At 36.2% G+C, this 18,494-nt stretch overlaps 1 protein-coding gene across 6 annotated transcripts in view; it reads left to right on the forward strand.

Moving 5' to 3' along the window:
- ap1b1 (adaptor related protein complex 1 subunit beta 1) overlaps positions 1 to 18,494 on the forward strand; it is an 85,140-nt gene that overhangs the window by 26,741 nt on the left and 39,905 nt on the right. For all 6 annotated transcript variants that reach the window (XM_069932883.1, XM_069932886.1, XM_069932884.1 and 3 more), the window contains 6 exons: positions 8,747 to 8,937; positions 9,760 to 9,981; positions 11,184 to 11,304; positions 12,402 to 12,497; positions 14,950 to 15,065; positions 18,212 to 18,377. In XM_069932883.1, the coding sequence (XP_069788984.1) occupies positions 8,747 to 8,937; positions 9,760 to 9,981; positions 11,184 to 11,304; positions 12,402 to 12,497; positions 14,950 to 15,065; positions 18,212 to 18,377 (912 nt within the window). The remainder of the gene's footprint in view (positions 1 to 8,746; positions 8,938 to 9,759; positions 9,982 to 11,183; positions 11,305 to 12,401; positions 12,498 to 14,949; positions 15,066 to 18,211; positions 18,378 to 18,494) is intronic.

Raw genomic sequence — 18,494 nt, forward strand, 5'->3', positions numbered from 1 at the left:
TAAGTTCTATTAGTCATCAGCCACTGGTGGGTGATCCACACCCAAGTTTTGTTTAGGGGTTACTACCTTTTGGTAGTTTTTTTGGGGGTTTTTTTTTCTCTTTTTTTTCTCTTTTTTTTCATTAATTCTTTTTATATTTATTTTCATTTTATTTAGTATTTAATTTGTGGGGTTTTTTTCTCCTATTGGAGGGCCTATTTACATCGATTTGAATTTTTATATAACAATATTATTAGTTCTTAGTAACATCAGTAGATATGTCAAAGTTGAGGTTTGCTACTTTTAATGTTCGAGGTTTAAATAGTACGATTAAGCGTAAGCGCATTTTGGCGTATATTAAGAAAATAAAAATTGATGTTGCTTTTTTACAAGAAACACATTTGAATGTCAAAGAAAGTATGAAATTGAAGAGGGACTGGGTAGGGCATGTATATTCTTCTTCATTTAATTCTAGGGCTAAAGGTGTAGCAATTTTGATACATAAGAATTTATCTTTTGAATTACAATCAATGGAGGAAAAGGCAGGATGTATTCTTAAATTAAATTGTAAGATTTTTAGTGAATTTTGGACTTAATATTTATGCCCCAAATGTAGGTGATGAAATGTTTATTTCTGATGCATTTTTATATCTGGGTCAGGCTAATGATAATGTTTTAGTTGGTGGTGATTTTAATTGTGTTTTGGAATCTTTATTAGATAAATTTCCGAAGAAAGTTAAGAAATCTAAAATGGCAGTTCAGGTTCAGGCGTTGATGAAAGATCTTAATTTAGTGGATATTTGGAGACGTCTTAATCCGACAGAGAAGGACTTCTCTTTTTATTCAACTAGACATAAATCGTTTTCAAGGATTGACTTTTTTTTTAGTATCGGCACATTTACAGGGGAAAATACAACAAGCAGAATATAAAAGTAGGGTGATTTCAGATCATTCTTTGTTATACTTTACATATGCCACCTCTGAGGAAATTCAGGTGGCCTATCGTTGGAGGTAAATCTCTTGGTGCCTGCCACATTGACCACCGCCAGTGGGCTGATATCGCCTCAAACCGTGCATCTTGGCGCCTCACAGTTCGGTGGGCAGCAACCTCCTTTGAAGAAGACCGCAGAGCCCACCTCACTGACAAAAGACAAAGGAGGAAAAACCCAACACCCAACCCCAACCAACCAATTTTCCCCTGCATCCGCTGCAACCGTGTCTGCCTGTCCCGCATCGGACTTGTCAGCCACAAACGAGCCTGCAGCTGACGTGGACATTTACCCCCTCCATAAATCTTCGTCCGCGAAGCCAAGCCAAAGAAAGAAAAGAAGAAAGATTAAAAAATACGAAATGTATTGATGTTTTGAAAAACAAATTAATTGTTTTTGAAAGAAAATTCTAACTCTGTTCAAAGTAAGTTTGTATTATGGGATGCTATGAAAGTTTATTTGAAAGGTCAAATAATTAGTTATACTTCTAAAATAAAAAAAAAGAATCGATTAAATCAGAGTCTTGAATTAGAGAAACGGATTAGTGAGTTAGAAAAGGAATTTCAGAAAGATGCTACAGAAGATCAGAAAATAGAGTTGTCTAGGTTGAAACTGGAATATAATACTCTACAATCTTACCAATTTGAATGTATGATTAATAGGACTAAACAATGATATTATGAATGGGGAGAGAAAGCACATAAGGTATTGATTGGCATGGCAATTAAAGAAAGAACAGGTTTCGAGGACTATTAATGCTGTCAGATGGAATTCGCTTATCACGTATAAACCTCGTGAGATTAATGATGAATTTTGTTCATTTTATAAAAAGTTATATACATCTGATGGAAAACAAGAAATTGGATCGATTGATTTTTTTTATCACAGTTGAAATTACCGACATTAGAGGATGTAGATATACAGGAGTTGGAAGCACCATTTACTGACTCGGAAATTAAAATGGCTATGATGGAAATGCCGAACGGTAAATTGCCTGGTGATGATGGATTTTCGGTTGAAGTTTATAAAAAAAATTTATGTTTGGAGATGTGCTATGCCAGGTTGGAGAACGTTATGAATTGCCTGAGACTTGTTCTAGTGCTTTATTTACAGTAATTCCAAAGAAAGATAGAGATCCTTTGAAAGTATCCTCATATAGACCAATTTCGTTGTTAAATGTAGATTATAAAATTATAGCTAAAATTTTAGTGAATAGATTGGCTAAATTTTTACCTAAGCTGATTCATATGGATCAGACAGGTTTTATAAAGAATAGATATGCCTCAGATAATATTTTACGTGTGATTAGTTTGATTAATAGATTTCAACAATCTTTAGACCATCCGATGGTGATATCTTTAGATGCCGAAAAAGGTTTGATAGAGTTGAGTGGAACTTTCTGTTCAAAGTTTTGGAGAAATTCAAGTTTGGTCCTCTTTTTATTGGTTGGATTAAGGCTTTATATAGTAAACCGGTAGATAGAGTACTAACGAATGGTTTAATTTCAGAACCGTTTAAATTGACCCGATCTACTCGTCAAGGTTGTCCTTTATCACCAGCTTTGTTTGCGTTAGTGATTGAAACTTTGGCACAGTTGATAAGACAAAATACACAGATACAAGGTATGAAAGTTTTAGATGAGGAATATAAAATTAATTTATTTGCCGATGATGTATTGGTGTATCTAACAAATCCAGCTCAATCACTTTTACATTTGAAGGAGTGTTTGATGCAATATGGATGTCTTTCTGGATGTAAAGTAAATTGGGAAAAAAGTGAAATATTACTGATGAGTGAAGGAGATTATTCAGCTTATAAGAATATTCTTAATTTGAAATGGACGGATCGAATTCAATATTTGGGTATAATTTTGGATGTTAATTATCTTTATATAAATTAAATTATGTTCTGTTAATAAAAAAATTAAAACTGATTTGATTAAATGGAAAGATTTGCCTATTAATTTATTGGGTAGAATAAATACAATCGGGATGAATATTTTTCCACGTATGCAATATTTATTTCAATCTATTCCGTATTTACTTGATAATTTTTTTTCGAGATTTAAATAAAATGGTTAGGGAATTTTTGTGGAGAGGTAAATTTTCAAGAGTAGCCTTGAATAAATTAACTTGGAAATATGAATTAGGGGGACTACATTTACCATATTTTCAAAATTATTATGAAGCAGCCCAATTTAAATTTATTAGTTCATTGATGGATTTGGAATGGCCCCCTAGTTGGGTCAAAATTGAGATGGCAAATATCTCTGAATTTGAAATACATCAGTTTTTGTTTAAATGGAATGTAAATTTGTAACAGCAGTGCAGAGAACAAAACAAAGGACTCTACATCACCTTTGTTGACCTCACCAAAGCCTTCGACACCGTGAGCAGGAAAGGGCTTTGGCAAATACTAGAGCGCATCGGATGTCCCCCAAAGTTCCTCAACATGATTATCCAACTACACGAAAATGTGCCTATATTAAAACATTTAATGAAGTTATGGACAAAGAAAAGAAAATGATAGGCTCTCGGGTGAATTATCGGCCTTGACTCCATTGTATAATAATCAACTTATTTCTTTCTCAATATATAATCGATATTATTATAAATATATATAATCAATATATAATCTCCAATTACATTGGAGATTTAATGGTGTGGAAAATTTGGGAGATTGTTTTGAAGAAGGTAAGTTTTTATCTTTTGACCAGATGAGAGATAGTAATGGTATTGATAAGAACACTTTGTTTCTTTATTATCAAATTCGATCTTTGGTAAAACATGTGTTTGGTAGAGATATGATTTTACCTGAAATGACTAAATTTGAGACTTTTCTTATGAAGGTACCAGAGAAGGGTTATATTTCATTTATGTATCAAATAATTCAGGATGGTATGGATAAAAAGGGTTGGGATAAATCCAAAGGTAAATGGGAAGTGGATATCGGTTTTATTTTTTCCGAGGATGATTGGTTAGGTATTTGTTAAGAGTGTAACTAGATTGATAAATGCATGCTTTGCAATGATTAATTATAATTTTTTTACATCAATTATACTTAACACCTGAAAAGCTAAAAAAATATGGTTTTCATGAATCAGATTTGTGTTTTCGATGTGGTAACGCTGTTGGAACATTTTTCCATGCGGTTTAGTCATGTATACATATACAATCTTTTTGGAAGAAAGTTCAATTGTTTCTGGAATACCTGTATAAGATTAAAATACCTTTAGATCCGACAGTATTTTTATTGGGTAGTTTGCAACCTCTGAAAGGTTTGGGATTAGATAAGTTTCAACTTGCTTTTGTATATTTAGCTTTATCTGTAGCGAAAAAATGTATTGCTAGTACATGGAAAGATACGAATATGATTGATATTAATAGATGGCATAATGAGATGAAATATTGTTTAATAATGGAAAGAATTACATATGTTTCGTGTGATAACTATAGTTTCTTTATTAACAAGTGGTTGTTATATTCAGAATATTTACATTTTGATTTTCATTGATTAATTTTTCCTTAATATATTTTTTTTCTCTTTATGGCTCTCCTTAGGAGAGTTGGCTGAAGGTGGGGGGGGGTTCTTTTTTTCTTCTTTTTTTATATATATATATATATATATATATATATTTAAAATATAACATTCATGTTTATGGTTTATTGTTACATATGTTACTTATTATCTGTACTTTGAACGAATTAATAAAGTTTTTTTTTAATATGTATTCTATGTACCAGCTAAAACTGTAATAAGCAATGCCTTGCACAAAATGAGGAATCATTAATCAAGCTAAGAGTAGAGTATCAATCTTCATCTGAAAATGTTATGTTCATATCTCTTTCCCAATCGTTCTTAATCCCAGCTATTGAGGCTGATCTTAAATCCAATACATCATTATAAATATATAATGTTAATCCACCATGAAAAAAGTAAGTACTTGTATATCTTCAAGTACATTTGCTTGTCTGTCAAATAATTTCAATCTTTCAATCAATAGTTTTCAACAATTATGAATTGAAAATGAAGAGTAATGACAATTAACCCATTTTTGTGTGCACAAGTAGATGGCCGTGAATAAAGCACTGTTGAAGAAGCTTGCTTGCCAGCCAAATACCATTCAGTAACATTTGTCCTACTATGCAAAGTTATGGGATACTTAATAATCTTGCTCGGATCTTCAATGGCTGCAAGCAAAATCACTGTAGGGAAATACAGTATTAAATAAAATGTTCTGCTTCTCAATAACAAAAGAACCTTTGTTTCCTCTATTTTGTAAGATCTAACAGGATTTCTTGCGCAGATAGGAGTTAGCTGAAATCCTTTGTAGTTTCTCTTCCAACTTGGATCTTAAATGTGTAAAACAATATTGATATGGTGCTATTTAATCTGCACTTTTGTCACAAATTGCTACTCCAAGTTCAATATGTATAATGTCAAAATATTTTTGGAAGAGTTCTATGGATTAAATGGTTTCCCTCCTGAAGCATGGAATTTAGTTCACTATCCAGGATTGTGGTCTTTGCAGTTGATTATACAGGCAGCCCCAACATTTCAGGGGAATTGTGTTCTTGGAAGAAAGTCAGTAATTACTGTTTTCTATAATGAGAAACCATGCCATTTGTGCATGTCAGGAAATGAGTGTTGGAAAAAAAGGGCAAATTTAATTTTGTCCTCCACATAAATTCAGTGAGTTAATTTTATCTTGTATCTCAAAAATTTGGGTTGAAATTTTTAAGGTCTAATTTCTGTTACCCAAACAGCCATAACAGTGATCATGTATACTTGAATTGCTTGTTTGGGAGAGAAACATTTTGTGCCAACTTTGCTATTTTAAAAATTTTCTTGGTGGCAAAGCCTGGCATTTTTTCCTTGTCCCTGTTGCTATAATTTCATGCATCTGGAGGGCTCTTAAAGGTTAGTCACATCACATGTAGGCAACATTGAGAATGAACTGCATATTTCCCCAAAGTACAAAGTGATCCATTTGGATTTTTTTGCCTGATAGTTTCAATTTTATACATTGACCAGTTAACAACTCTCAGTGGTGCACATAATTATGGTACCTCGTTTTCTTTTAGGTAGTGCTTAATGATTTAAGTCATTATTAAAATTCCACTTGAAGCATTTTTTTAATCCATTCCCACAAATATGAACTGTAATGTATTTAAATTATGACTTCCTTAAGTCGCTTACATTCTCAATTGGAATCAAGAAAGTGAGATCGAGTGTCGATTTCTAAAAGTGCAAGTTATATGTATGCAAGATATTGTTATTCATCAGTGTGTGTAATAGAATCCAATCTCTTTGCATCTGTTCATAAATGCCCTACTAGATCTTTGTGGGGAAAAAATGTTAAAATTTTAAATTAAGATTTGAGCTTTGACCCAAATGAAAGTACATATGTATGTCCTTGCCCAAATGTTTAAAGTAAGAAGCAACATAACCTTGTTTGGCACCTGAAACCTTCTGAGCTCAACCCTTACTACATTTGGGAAAGGAATGACCTTCAGATTGGTCAAAAAGGAACAGCTTAAATAGATTTTTAACCTTGCAAAGATTGAGACCCAACATCACATCTTTTAATTAGGCACTTTATATCTTGAGGGCTCAACATTAAATTTGCATTCAATGGTCAGTATTGGAGAGGCTCGTGTCTCTTGCTTGAAACCCACTGTGCTCTTAACCATTAGCAGCTCCATGAGTTCAAATGAGCTCGCAGCTTGCAATTACAGCTCTCAGAAGACAGAATTGTTTGCCAGCAATTACCAGACATGAGCTTGTAGTTATTGAGAATCCACCTACACCTTCCTGGTGACTTTCTGATTGTTTGTTCTGTAAGGGCCCTTTCATTTGTTTCTAAACGTCTCCGCTGATCAGAATCTGACTAAAGTAGTTTTAAAATTTATTTAGAGTAAGCTTATATTTAAAAAAAAAAACATATTTAGCAGGTATAACAATGAAAAACAATCCAACTTCAAAAAAAACACCTGAAATAATGAGTGACTTCATGAGAGTGAATGTGCTCACATACCACAGCTGGTGTAAAGACTGGGGACCTGATAAAAGGTGACAAGTCCAGTAGTGGAGCAGCAAGCCAAATGTGCACATAAGTTCCAATTGCTTCTATGCTTTATTATCACACAAGTGATGATCTGTGCTTCTGGTATGGAGTTCTCTGGAAGAAGAACATGAATTAGCATCAATAATTTAAGATCATTTCTAGTGTTATCTTGCTTTTGTTGATACTGATTTTGGGATTCATATTTACATATCCACCAGATGCATTCTTTGTTGTCCCATGACTGTTCCTTTTTGCCTTGCACTGTTAGCCCTCTTGTCTCTTAATCTGTCTTGCACTTTACAATGAACTTTGTCCTTGCCTTTTCTCAGGGCAAAATTGGATGATTTTTTTCTAGTTTTGACAATATATTTAACTATTCTTTCAATGTGCTTAAACATTCTCGGTTTCTGTACTGTTGAATTATTCATTGACCCCCCCTCCCCCCTTGTATGATTTATTATCACCTCCCTGATAATAAATGCTATAATTTAAATATAGAAATGCTGAACCCAAAACATGTCTGAAGCAATTTTATAAGATAACCAATGACAATTTTTTTTAGAGTAATAATGGCCTGATTCTTCAGCCCACCATGTGCATGCTGATCTTTTTGTCCAGCTTTACTAATCTTGTTTCCCCACACTACGTCTGTATTTTGTACCTTGTCAATTAACTGGTGTCTGTCCAAATGTCTCGTAATCATTGTGATTGCATCTGACTCCACCACCATCTCTGGTTGTGAGTTCCAGATGTCATCCACTCTTTTTTTTAAAAAACATCCTTCAAAGGTTTCTCATACCCCTACAATGGGAGAGCAATTAAATATCGAACCAATCTATCCTTATTATAATTTTGTATACAGGTAACCCCCCCCACTTTTCGAAAGTTCACTTTCACAACAGCCTTGTATTAGTACCTTTTTTTGCTAAATGAAATAAATCCAAAGAGGATTTTGGCTTTTACAAAAAAAGGCCAAAAGCGAAAATAGCATTCAGTGAGCTGTTGAGAGAGCATGGGGCAGTGGGACCAGTGTGGTGACTGATAGCGGCCTGTTTGGAGAGCGTGAGACAGTGGGACCTGTGTGGGGATTGATAGTTGGCTGTTGGGAGAGCACAGGACAGTGAAACTAGTGTGGGAACTGTTAGCTGGCTGTTGGGAGAGTGCAGGGTAGTGGGACCAGTGTGGGGCTGATCATGGGCTGTCGGGAGAGTGCAGGGCAGTGGGACCAGTGTGGGGACTGATAGAGGGCTGTTGGGAGAATGTGGGGTAGTGGACCAATGTGGGAAGTGATAGCGGGTTGTTGGGAGAGCACAGGGCAATGGGATCAGTGTGAGGACTGATAGAGGGCTCTCGGGAGAGCACAGGGCAGTAGGAACAGTGTGGGGACTGATAGCAGGCTGTCGGGAGAGTGCGGGGCAGTGCATCTGTGTACATTTATAAAATTTTTCCCATATAAATTAATGGTAATGTCTTCTTCGCTTTACAACATTTCAGCTTACGAAAGGTTTCATAGTAATGCTCTACTTTTGGATAGTGGGGAATACCTACACTTCTAACAGGCTTCCCCTGGCCCTCAGCCCCCTTTACTCAAGGGAAAACAAGGCATCTTGTCCAATTATTCATCACAACTACAATTCTCCAATCCAGGTAACATCATGGTGAATCTCCTCTGCTCTTTCATCTAACCTTATCCTAATTCCTTAATCTACAGGTCGTTGCAAATGCTGTGGCAGCCCTGTCGGAGATTGCAGAATCTCATCCAAACAGCAATTTATTAGACCTGAACTTTCAGACGATCAATAAGCTTTTAACAGCCTTAAATGAATGTACTGAATGGGGCCAGATATTTATCCTGGATTGCTTAGCCAATTATAGCCCAAAAGATGACCGAGAGGCTCAAAGGTAAAACTGTCAGAAGTGTTGATGCAATTTTTATTCACCTTGGAATAAAATACTAAGTACAAATTGAATGCTAATTTTAATCATGTTACAAATAATGTCGAGGTTTTTATTCCTCTATAGAATGTACATCCAAGATGTTTAATTTTGAATTAATAGAACTTGCAACAAATTTTATACAGTACAACTCCAATTATCCGCAATTGGATTATCCGAAATATTTTGGACCCAGAAGTGACATCTGTTCAGCTCATAAAAAATTTTTGCATAATGAGAATTTCATAAAAATTTGAAATCCTCATTTATCCAAAAAATTTTGATGCTGAAATTATGTCATTTTTCCTCCCAAAAAATTTGGATAAATGAGGATATCCAAAACGATCAGAAATCCTCAGTTATCCGAAATCTTTTCGGAGCCAAACTGATGTCACAGGTTGAAAATTTTTGAAAAAAACCTCTGAGTAGAATTTTGGTATCGGATTTATCTTATTTTGTTCAGGTTGTTTTTTGGTGAGAATTAAACATTATTTCGTGCTTAAAAAGCCTTCCCTTGTTGTTTGTTGTTAAACGTTTGAGCCCTGTTACAAGTGATTTGCTTTTGCTACTCAAAAATGTTATCCAAAAATATCCCAGCTTTGACTAGTTTGGATAATCAGAGTTGTTCTAAATTGAATATCTTAAATAATAATTGGACACAAGTTATTCAAGTTGTACTAATGTTGAAAATATTTTATTCCTGTATTTTAAAATACTACTGATATGCAAATGTTCAAGTTGAAGTACGAATTATCTTAACTAATTTAATTGGAATTTCCTGCCCAATAGCATCTGTGAGCGTGTGACACCACGTTTATCTCACGCTAACTCAGCTGTTGTTCTGTCTGCTGTTAAAGTTCTGATGAAATTCATGGAAATGTTATCAAAGGATTTGGATTACTATGGCACTTTGTTGAAGAAACTGGCACCCCCACTAGTAACATTGCTATCTGCAGAACCAGAACTCCAATATGTGGCTCTCCGGAACATCAACCTCATTGTACAGAAAAGGTATATTGTACTTATAACAAAAAAGAATATTTCTACAATAATGCTAAAAAAAAAGCTACAAGGAGCATTTGATTTATTCAGAATGCCCATGTTTTGTCAAGTAATTCATTATATTAGGTACTTCGCCCTGTGGACCTAGTATCCTGGATTCTTGATATTAGCACCATAGCTGATTTAGCAATGCAGTACCAGTTAAGGCACAAGCACTTCAGCTTTTGCATACTGGCACTGTTATCTGCCATTCTAACCATCATCCTAGCAATATGTTGGAGAACTGAGGTAACCCAATCATTTCATTAAATATGACCAATGGCAGCTTTGGAGCTTGGTTAGAGACTTTAGAGATTGTTCAATCCACTGCCTCTGCTATTTAACTTATGACTTCTTTTGTCATAAGTTGAATACAGTAAAAACCCTGGTATTCTGTACCTATGGGGATTGGTAAATGCTGCGGTTGTTTGAATTCTGGATAACAGGGGTTTTACTGTATTTCCTGATTGTATCTCTGTTATCTTCATATGCTGAACTTGCCCATGAGCAGCACAAAATTGTTCTCTATTATTTTTCTTCTCAGCTACTGTTGTCCTTTTCAAAACTGCCTTTAACACTTCAAAATATTCAAGAAAAAAGATGTTACTCCCCATCTTTTTCCCAGTTCTGTGTTTAAACTGCTTTTAAATATGATCTTCTCTCACATCTTGAATCCATATACATAATGATCATGTTCCTTCATCCCTCTTTAACCTCTGGGAGGAATGGCCTTTCGGGGCTGTTTGATAAATTTATCTGAGCCTTTAAAAAATGTTTGCTAGACATAATAATTGAAAATCTTGGAAATACTCAGCAAACAAGCAAATCTCTGGAATGCAAAAGAGTAAGCACTTCAAGTGGAAAGAGCTTTAAAATCAGAAATAGAGAAAGCAAATTAGTTTTAAGTTGAAGGGCATGGTAAAGTTTGGGACAGAAAATACCTGATGGGGTGAAAGGTCACTGGGGATATGGATGAAGTAATCCTGTTGACAGGTTAATGGGGGCATTTAGAGGGACCATGAACAAGGCTATGAAAGGAGGGCAGTTTGAGAGATAGAGAAAGTGTGCAAAAAGCCTAAAGTGAATTTTTGAAGAATATTAAAAATTGTCAGTTTAAAAGCTAAAATGCAACATTTTTACTTGTATATTTGATGTTTCTCTTCATTTATTAGGCCTGAGATTCTTAAGCATGAAATGAAGGTTTTCTTTGTGAAATACAATGATCCAATTTATGTGAAACTGGAAAAACTCGACATTATGATTCGGTTGGCTTCTCAAGCCAACATTACACAGGTTGGTAACTAAATCAGAGAGTTCACCACATGTAGACATTTTGGTGATAGAAAATCTGTATAAAATTAGAGACCTCTGTAAAGCCAGCAAAATCTGTCAGGGTAAAGGTTTACTGGGCACATTACATGTTCTATTGCCTTTTCCTAATACTGTACCTGATATGGACTTGCAGCAAGAGTGGATTAAGGTCATATGGTAGAATTACATATTTCCTTTGAAATATTGAAATTGTTTGATTCCAACTGGCTGCTTCTCATTTTTATTCTGCCATTGAATTTTTATCTTGTCATTGAAACTATGCATATAGGCCTATTTTTTTTCCACCCTGCCAAAGTTGTGAAAATTCATTCAGAATAATTGTGTAATATTTAACTAGGACTTGGGGAACTTTATAAAGACATTGATTTTAAAGCTAAGCAGCATAAACCTAGCACTTTGATTTTAGATCCTGCAGTAGCCATTAGTGAGTAGATAACTTCCACAAAAAACAATGGAAGCCACATGTGTAAAATACAATTTCTCAATAACATTTTCTCCAGTTATTGAGGTTTATTTATCAAAGGATTTCTCATCAGTTACAAGATTGATCTATTTCTGGTTTCTTCTTAACTAAGACCTCAATGTTTGAATTACTTAATGCAAATTAAGCTTAATATATTCAAGTTTTTTTAAAGAATTTTAAGTCAAAAGATTGTAACTAAAATATGAAAGCATATCTTGATATGTTCACTTGGGAAAAATACACAACAGTAGTTTAAGCAAATAAGCTGGTAATATTTTATCCATTTGGTTTGCACACTTTAGGCTAGGTTACAATATGTGTGTTGTTCACAGTGGATATGATTGTGAAAAGTAAATGCTCTGTAAAGTTGAGGGTATAGTTATTTTCTTTCTCATCAAAAGCAATTTTGGAGGCAGTATCCCTGTTTAAAATGAAATGGAAGACTTTTCACATGGAGTACATTGGAGTAAGTGGGCCAATATATGACTTTTGCCACAAAAGAGCGCAATTGTCAACTGGTTTGCTAAACTGTTAATTTTGTTGAAGTAATACTGAATGCAGTTTTTAATGTTTATATTGCTTGACCATCTTGAAGGTTTTGGCGGAATTGAAAGAGTACGCAACTGAAGTAGATGTTGACTTTGTGCGGAAAGCTGTGCGTGCAATTGGGCGATGTGCAATTAAAGTTGAGGTAAAAATGCAATTTAAAATTACTGCTTGTACAATATTGAATCTGGTTCCATCAAAATTATTTCTTGCTGCAGCCAAACAGGTATGTAAGATTTGCTAACTCCAACAGTAAATGACCATAAATGTAAGGCAGAAAAAGAGATTTAAAAAAAAAATCAAAGCTAAGACAAGTAAAAATTCACAGTTTCAGTTAGTGCAATTAAAAAAAATGTATTTGTTGTCATGCAAACAGAATTATGGTGGTTGTGGGGTAGTTTTTGGTTAGGGTTAGATTTGTTTATAGAGAATCAAGAACCTGATAGCTGTTGGATCAAAAACTGTTCATGATCCTGGAAGTGCTGGACTTGAGGATTCTGTACTGTTTGCCTGAAGGGAGCAGCGGGAAGAGATTGTGACCAGGGTGAGTGTTGTCCTTTATGATGTTGGCACCTCTCGTGAGGCAGAGCCTCACATATATATTTTCAGTGGATGATTTGTCAATGCCTGTGAAGGACTAGGCTAGCCTTCTGAGTTCCTGGGCACTTGTTCAAGATTCAAGATTCTTTTGTGGTCATGTAATAAAACAGAAAATGTAATATTACACAAAATTTCCTTTAATCTACCATAAGGCACACAAAGATTTATCATCAGTAGAAATTGCCCAGTGCCCCTTACAGTCAGAAAGAGAAGCAAAAGAATGTCCCACCCCCCCAAGGTCATTGAATGTCCATGGGGCACCTCTAGTACTCCTGTAGCCTCTACAGCCACACAACCTGCAGGCCAAACCATCGGCAAATTGGGTTCCAGATCTAAACCTCTGGCAATCAGGAAGACCTCAGTGCTATTGGCACCCTTTTGCATCTTGGTTCCAATACCTGGTACCCCTTTAGCCAATCTCAACCCAGATTTGGTTCCTTTAACAGCCCATTTAAAGCCTGCACACAACCGTCAGCAGTCTGACTCGGTGCACCAGTAGTTCTCAGCCTGGTGCGAGTCCCTTGACTGCAGTCGCCCTCAGCCTGCATGGGTTCCTCACCTCGAGTCACCAACAACCTGCTGCCTGTGTTCTTCAGCCTTAGAGCCCATTGTTGGTCCTCCACAGTGGTCACCATCTCATGGGTCATCTCCTCTGCTTCTTCTAAAATGGGGTGACGGGGTGGGCTCCCTGTTTTCTGGTGCCCTGTGCCAGTCTTCTGATTCCCTGGTGTGTGCAACCCCTCGAGGCCTCTTCTGTTACAACAGTTCCCAGCAGCACTGCCATTTTTTTTGTTCTTTGGATGCCTGTGTTTCCAAACCAGGCCATGATGCAACCAGTGATTATACATTCTACAGTAAACCTGTAGTTCGATGGAGTATTCAACAATGTATCAACTCTCCTCTCACTTCTTAAAAAGTAGAGGTGTTGATGTTCCTTCTTTATGGTTATCTTGATGTGCTGCTACAGGAGAAGTCCTCTGATAATGGAGTTCCAGGATCTTGAAGGAACTAACCCTCTCCACTGCAGTCTCATCAATGAAGATCGGTATGTGGCCCCTTGGCCTGCCGTCCTAAAATCCACAATCAGATCCTTGGCCTTGCCGATGCTGGGAACATGATTCTTGTTCAGGCACCACTCAACCAAATTCTTGATCTCCATCTTGTAATCTGACATAATTTCCCATTATATCAGTGAATTTACAAATTAATTGCATTGAGCCAAACTTGGTGACATCATCTTTTGTGCAGAGGGAATGGAGCAGGGGACGAAGCATGCAACCTTGAGGTGCTCCACTATTGATGGTCAGCAAGGAGATGGTGACGTTGCCAATCCTCACTGATTGGGCTCAAACAATGAGGGAATCGAGGATCCAGTTGGACAGATTAAAGGATTATATAATTTAATAGATTTGTAATTTAAATAAAAAATTTAGGGACAATTTTCTGTGATTAGATCTGACTAGTTTGATGACAAATTTATAATTCAACTATGTTCACTAATACAGCATCAAAATCATAATTTTTGTATCGTAAAACTCCAATTATGAGACATTCTTAGAACTTTGGTTGGGCCAGAGATTACTCCAACATGCTTTTAATACAATTTATAAAAAATGTTTCACAGTAATATAAATTTTCCAGCAGCTCTGGTGAGCTAAAGGGAGGCACAGGTGAGCAAGGAAGCAGGGAACTAATGGTTAATAAATGTGATTTCAGATTAGTGGGATAGTGGATGATCAGAGTTTTAGTACTGCTGTTAACAGGGTTAATTGTTTATTTGAAAATCTAAAAGTAATTGACGCAAACTGCTTCTTTATAAATCAGAATTGATCATGCCTTTGCCAGAATTGGTTTAAATCAGTTTTAAGCCTGATTTGGGGAATTTTAAGGGATTTTTTAAAAAACTGACTGATGGAAAAATGCATTAATTGATGGTAAGATTCTTTCCAATTTAAGTGAAAACGACTGGAATAAACTTGATGGATTGTTTGTTACAGCAATCAGCTGAGCGCTGTGTGAGCACACTTCTTGATCTCATTCAAACAAAGGTAAATTATGTCGTCCAAGAGGCTATTGTAGTAATCAAGGACATTTTCCGCAAATACCCAAACAAGTAGGTTAATTTCTGCTTTCTAATTTATCTATTTTATGTCCTAACATGTTTCCAGTTACATGTGCCTCAAAAGCAGTATGCATGCAATTGCACTTGATCAAATAAAGAAGAAATGAACATAAAGGATGATTGAGGTATCTAGATTAAAAAATCTGATGATTCATTCCAGATTGTAAACTTGTTATGAAATTATTCACAAAGCAGTACTTCAGAAGAAATTATTAATATCTTTTGCATTTTATTTCTAAAGTTTGATTTTTTTTTTTAAATGCTTAAAGCTATTTCATAAACTCAAGATGAGTGCTTGTTTCAAGATACCATTCGCTCCAATTTAACCATTTTTTTGTTATAAATGTGGAAGATTGCCATTTAACGTAAATCTAGTCAAAATTATTTGTCTGGATTTGGGCACCTTCAAAGCAATCATTAATATTGCAGTATTTTTTTCTTTGTTCCCAAACCCCTTTCCATCCTTTTTAAAATCTGAATTTCCTCTGGTTTCGTACCATTTATTTGAATTTGAAGTGATGGCAAGACCTGTGTCTGGGCGGTGTGACAGGGGTCGTCAATGCCAGATACAGGTTGGTGCAGTGCAATTTCTTGCACCACTTGAGCCTCGCACCACAAAAATTACATAAATCAAATCCTGAGATTTCAGAAAGGTGTGGTGTGGAGGTTGGAACTTTTGACAGTTGAGACCCTTTTGGGAAGATCTTGGGGACATTCTGAAAATAAATTCAAAAGTAGATTTTCCACGGGATCTAGAGTTATAACTTCATGGAGATATTGGAGATATGAGGTTTAGATTGACCGAAGATCAAATTCAGTTTGTGAAGATTGCCTTGGCAGTAGCCAGGAAGTGTATAGCGGTTTCATGGAAGTCCAACTCCCAATTAAATACCACGTGATGGAATATGGAAATGCAGAGTTGCATTCCCCTGGAGAAAAATCGCAGACAATCTAAGGAAGAAACATGACACATTCATTAGAGTGTGGCAACCTTACTTGAAATATATTGGCACACAGATTGATTAGGCCCCCCCCCCCTTTTTGAAACAGGATACGATAGCCATCCATCCTAGCAGGGAAATGAAAGTGACCAAGAAAGTGGGACATGGTCCAGGTGACTTTTCTTTAGTTTAGTTTTGAGATTTTTTTTCCTTTAAATTTTTTTTTTGCCTTTGTTATTTAGCCATCCTGGATGGGTTTTTCCCCCCCCCCCCCTAGGTTCTTTTCCTAGGTTTCTATAGGGTCTATGACCATACCAGAATTTGTATCTGTGCAAGTCGCTTGACTTTTCTCAGTACGGAAAGGGTGGGGGTGGGGGTGGGGTGGGGGGGGGGGGATAAACACAGACTCTTTACATTGTATGATTATTGAAAGATAATATTGTTTGTCTGAATTTTGCTAGTCTGTGAAAATCAAAATAAAATATTAAAAAAAGGTTTTCAAAGCTTGCAGAGGGATCTTGACCAGCTAGAAAAATGGGCTGAAAAATGGCAGATGGAGTGTAATGCAGACAAGTGTGAGGTGTTGCATTTTGGGAGGACAAACCAAGAAAGGTCATAAGCGGTAAATGATAGGGCACTGAGGAGTGCAGTAGAACAGAGGGATCTGGGAATACAGATATAAATTTCCCTGAAAGTGGTGTCACAGGTGGATAGGGTTGTAAAGAGAGCTTTTGGCATATTGGCCTTCGTAAATCAAAATATCGAGTATAGGAGTTGGGATGTTATGGAAAAGTTGTATTAGACATTAGTGAGACCAAATTTAGAGTATTGTATGCAGTTTTGGTCACCTAACTACGGGTAGGATATCAATAAGATAGAAGGAGTGCAGAGAAGATTACTAGTATGTTGCCCGGACTTCAGGAACTGAGTAACAGAGAAAGGTTAAACAGTTTAGGACTTTATTCCCTGGAGTGTAGAAGAATGAGGGGAGATTTGATAGAGATATTTAAAATTATTAGGGGGATAGACAGAGTAAATGTAGATAGGCTTTTTCCACTGAGGGGTAGGTGAGATACAAATCCGAGGACATGGGTTAAGAGTTAAAGGATAAAAGTTTAGGGGGAACATGAAGAGAAACTTATTCATACAGAATGGTGAGAGTGTGGGATGAGCTGCCAGCTGAGGTGCTGAATGTGGGCTCAATTTTAACATTTAAGAAGAATTTGGACAGGTACATGGATGGGAGTGGAATGGAAGGCTAGGCAAAAGAAAAAAAATGGTTCAGCACAGACTAGAAGGGTCTATTTCTGTGCTGCAATGTTCTATGGTTCTAATTAATACACTGAAGTCCTGTATATGCCAGTTGGCAGCATTCCATCACTGAAATCTCTGTACTGGAAGACCATCAGGCTTCAGGTAGACCAAAGGGCATCTTCCAGCAGCTCTGGATGTCTGTCTCTGCATGCATCCCAGGGAACAGGCCCTGTTATGCCAGTGCTGAGGATAAACCGTGACAAGGATCTTTTCCACTCACCCTTAGCAAATCTATAATCTGCAAAGAAGGGGCAACTGTCTCCTGCAAGAAAACATGCTAAAGGACACACTGAGGCTTGGTGCAGGCAACACAAGAACATTTTGGGGAAGGACCTCAATATAGAGTCCTTTCGCTACAAGACATTGAGTGGTTGAGACCAGAGGGGAAGTCCCTCAAACAACAGGGGGTGGGGGTAACTACAAGGGGCCAAATAGAGGCAGTGATGCTACATAGCAAAATAGACAATACAGTAATGGAAAGTATATATGAATAGGACCCTAAGAATGTGAAAAGATTTTGTATGGTTTTCTTTTGTGCATAGTTTTGTTATGACTAACGTTTATTTTTGGAGAAATGCTTTGCATAGAGACTGAATACACTTTTGTGAATTAGAATATTTTAACAGGCTGCATCATTATGTTTACGTTATGGAGATGCTAAATTACTTTGTAAACTTGGAATCAAGCCTTCATTTAACTGAGACATAGAAGACCAAATTTTCTGAAGTTTTCCTCCTTTTCAATCCCAGATTAAGCTGTTGCTTTACATTTACATGCACCATTGGGTTTTTTTTAATTCTGCAAAGGTAGTTAATATATTTGGGAATATTGGGTGCTTTAAAATCTCATTCCTGGATGCCATCTCAATGTCTTATTGTTAAGGTATGAAAGTGTTATTGCCACACTTTGTGAAAATCTTGACTCCTTGGATGAACCAGAAGCAAGAGCAGCAATGATATGGATAGTGGGAGAGTATGCAGAAAGAATTGACAATGCTGATGAGCTATTGGAGAGCTTCCTGGAAGGATTCCATGATGAAAGCACACAGGTAAGGAGAAGATTTTAAATTTTTTTTTGGAAAATAATTCACCAGATGGTTGAGAGCATCCATTCTCAACCTTTGCCTAAGGACTCTGCTCAAAATTTATGGGCACTCTTCCCTGTG

Source organism: Narcine bancroftii, chromosome 4 (genome assembly GCF_036971445.1).
Source record: "Narcine bancroftii isolate sNarBan1 chromosome 4, sNarBan1.hap1, whole genome shotgun sequence".
NCBI classification, from domain to species: Eukaryota; Metazoa; Chordata; class Chondrichthyes; order Torpediniformes; family Narcinidae; genus Narcine; species Narcine bancroftii.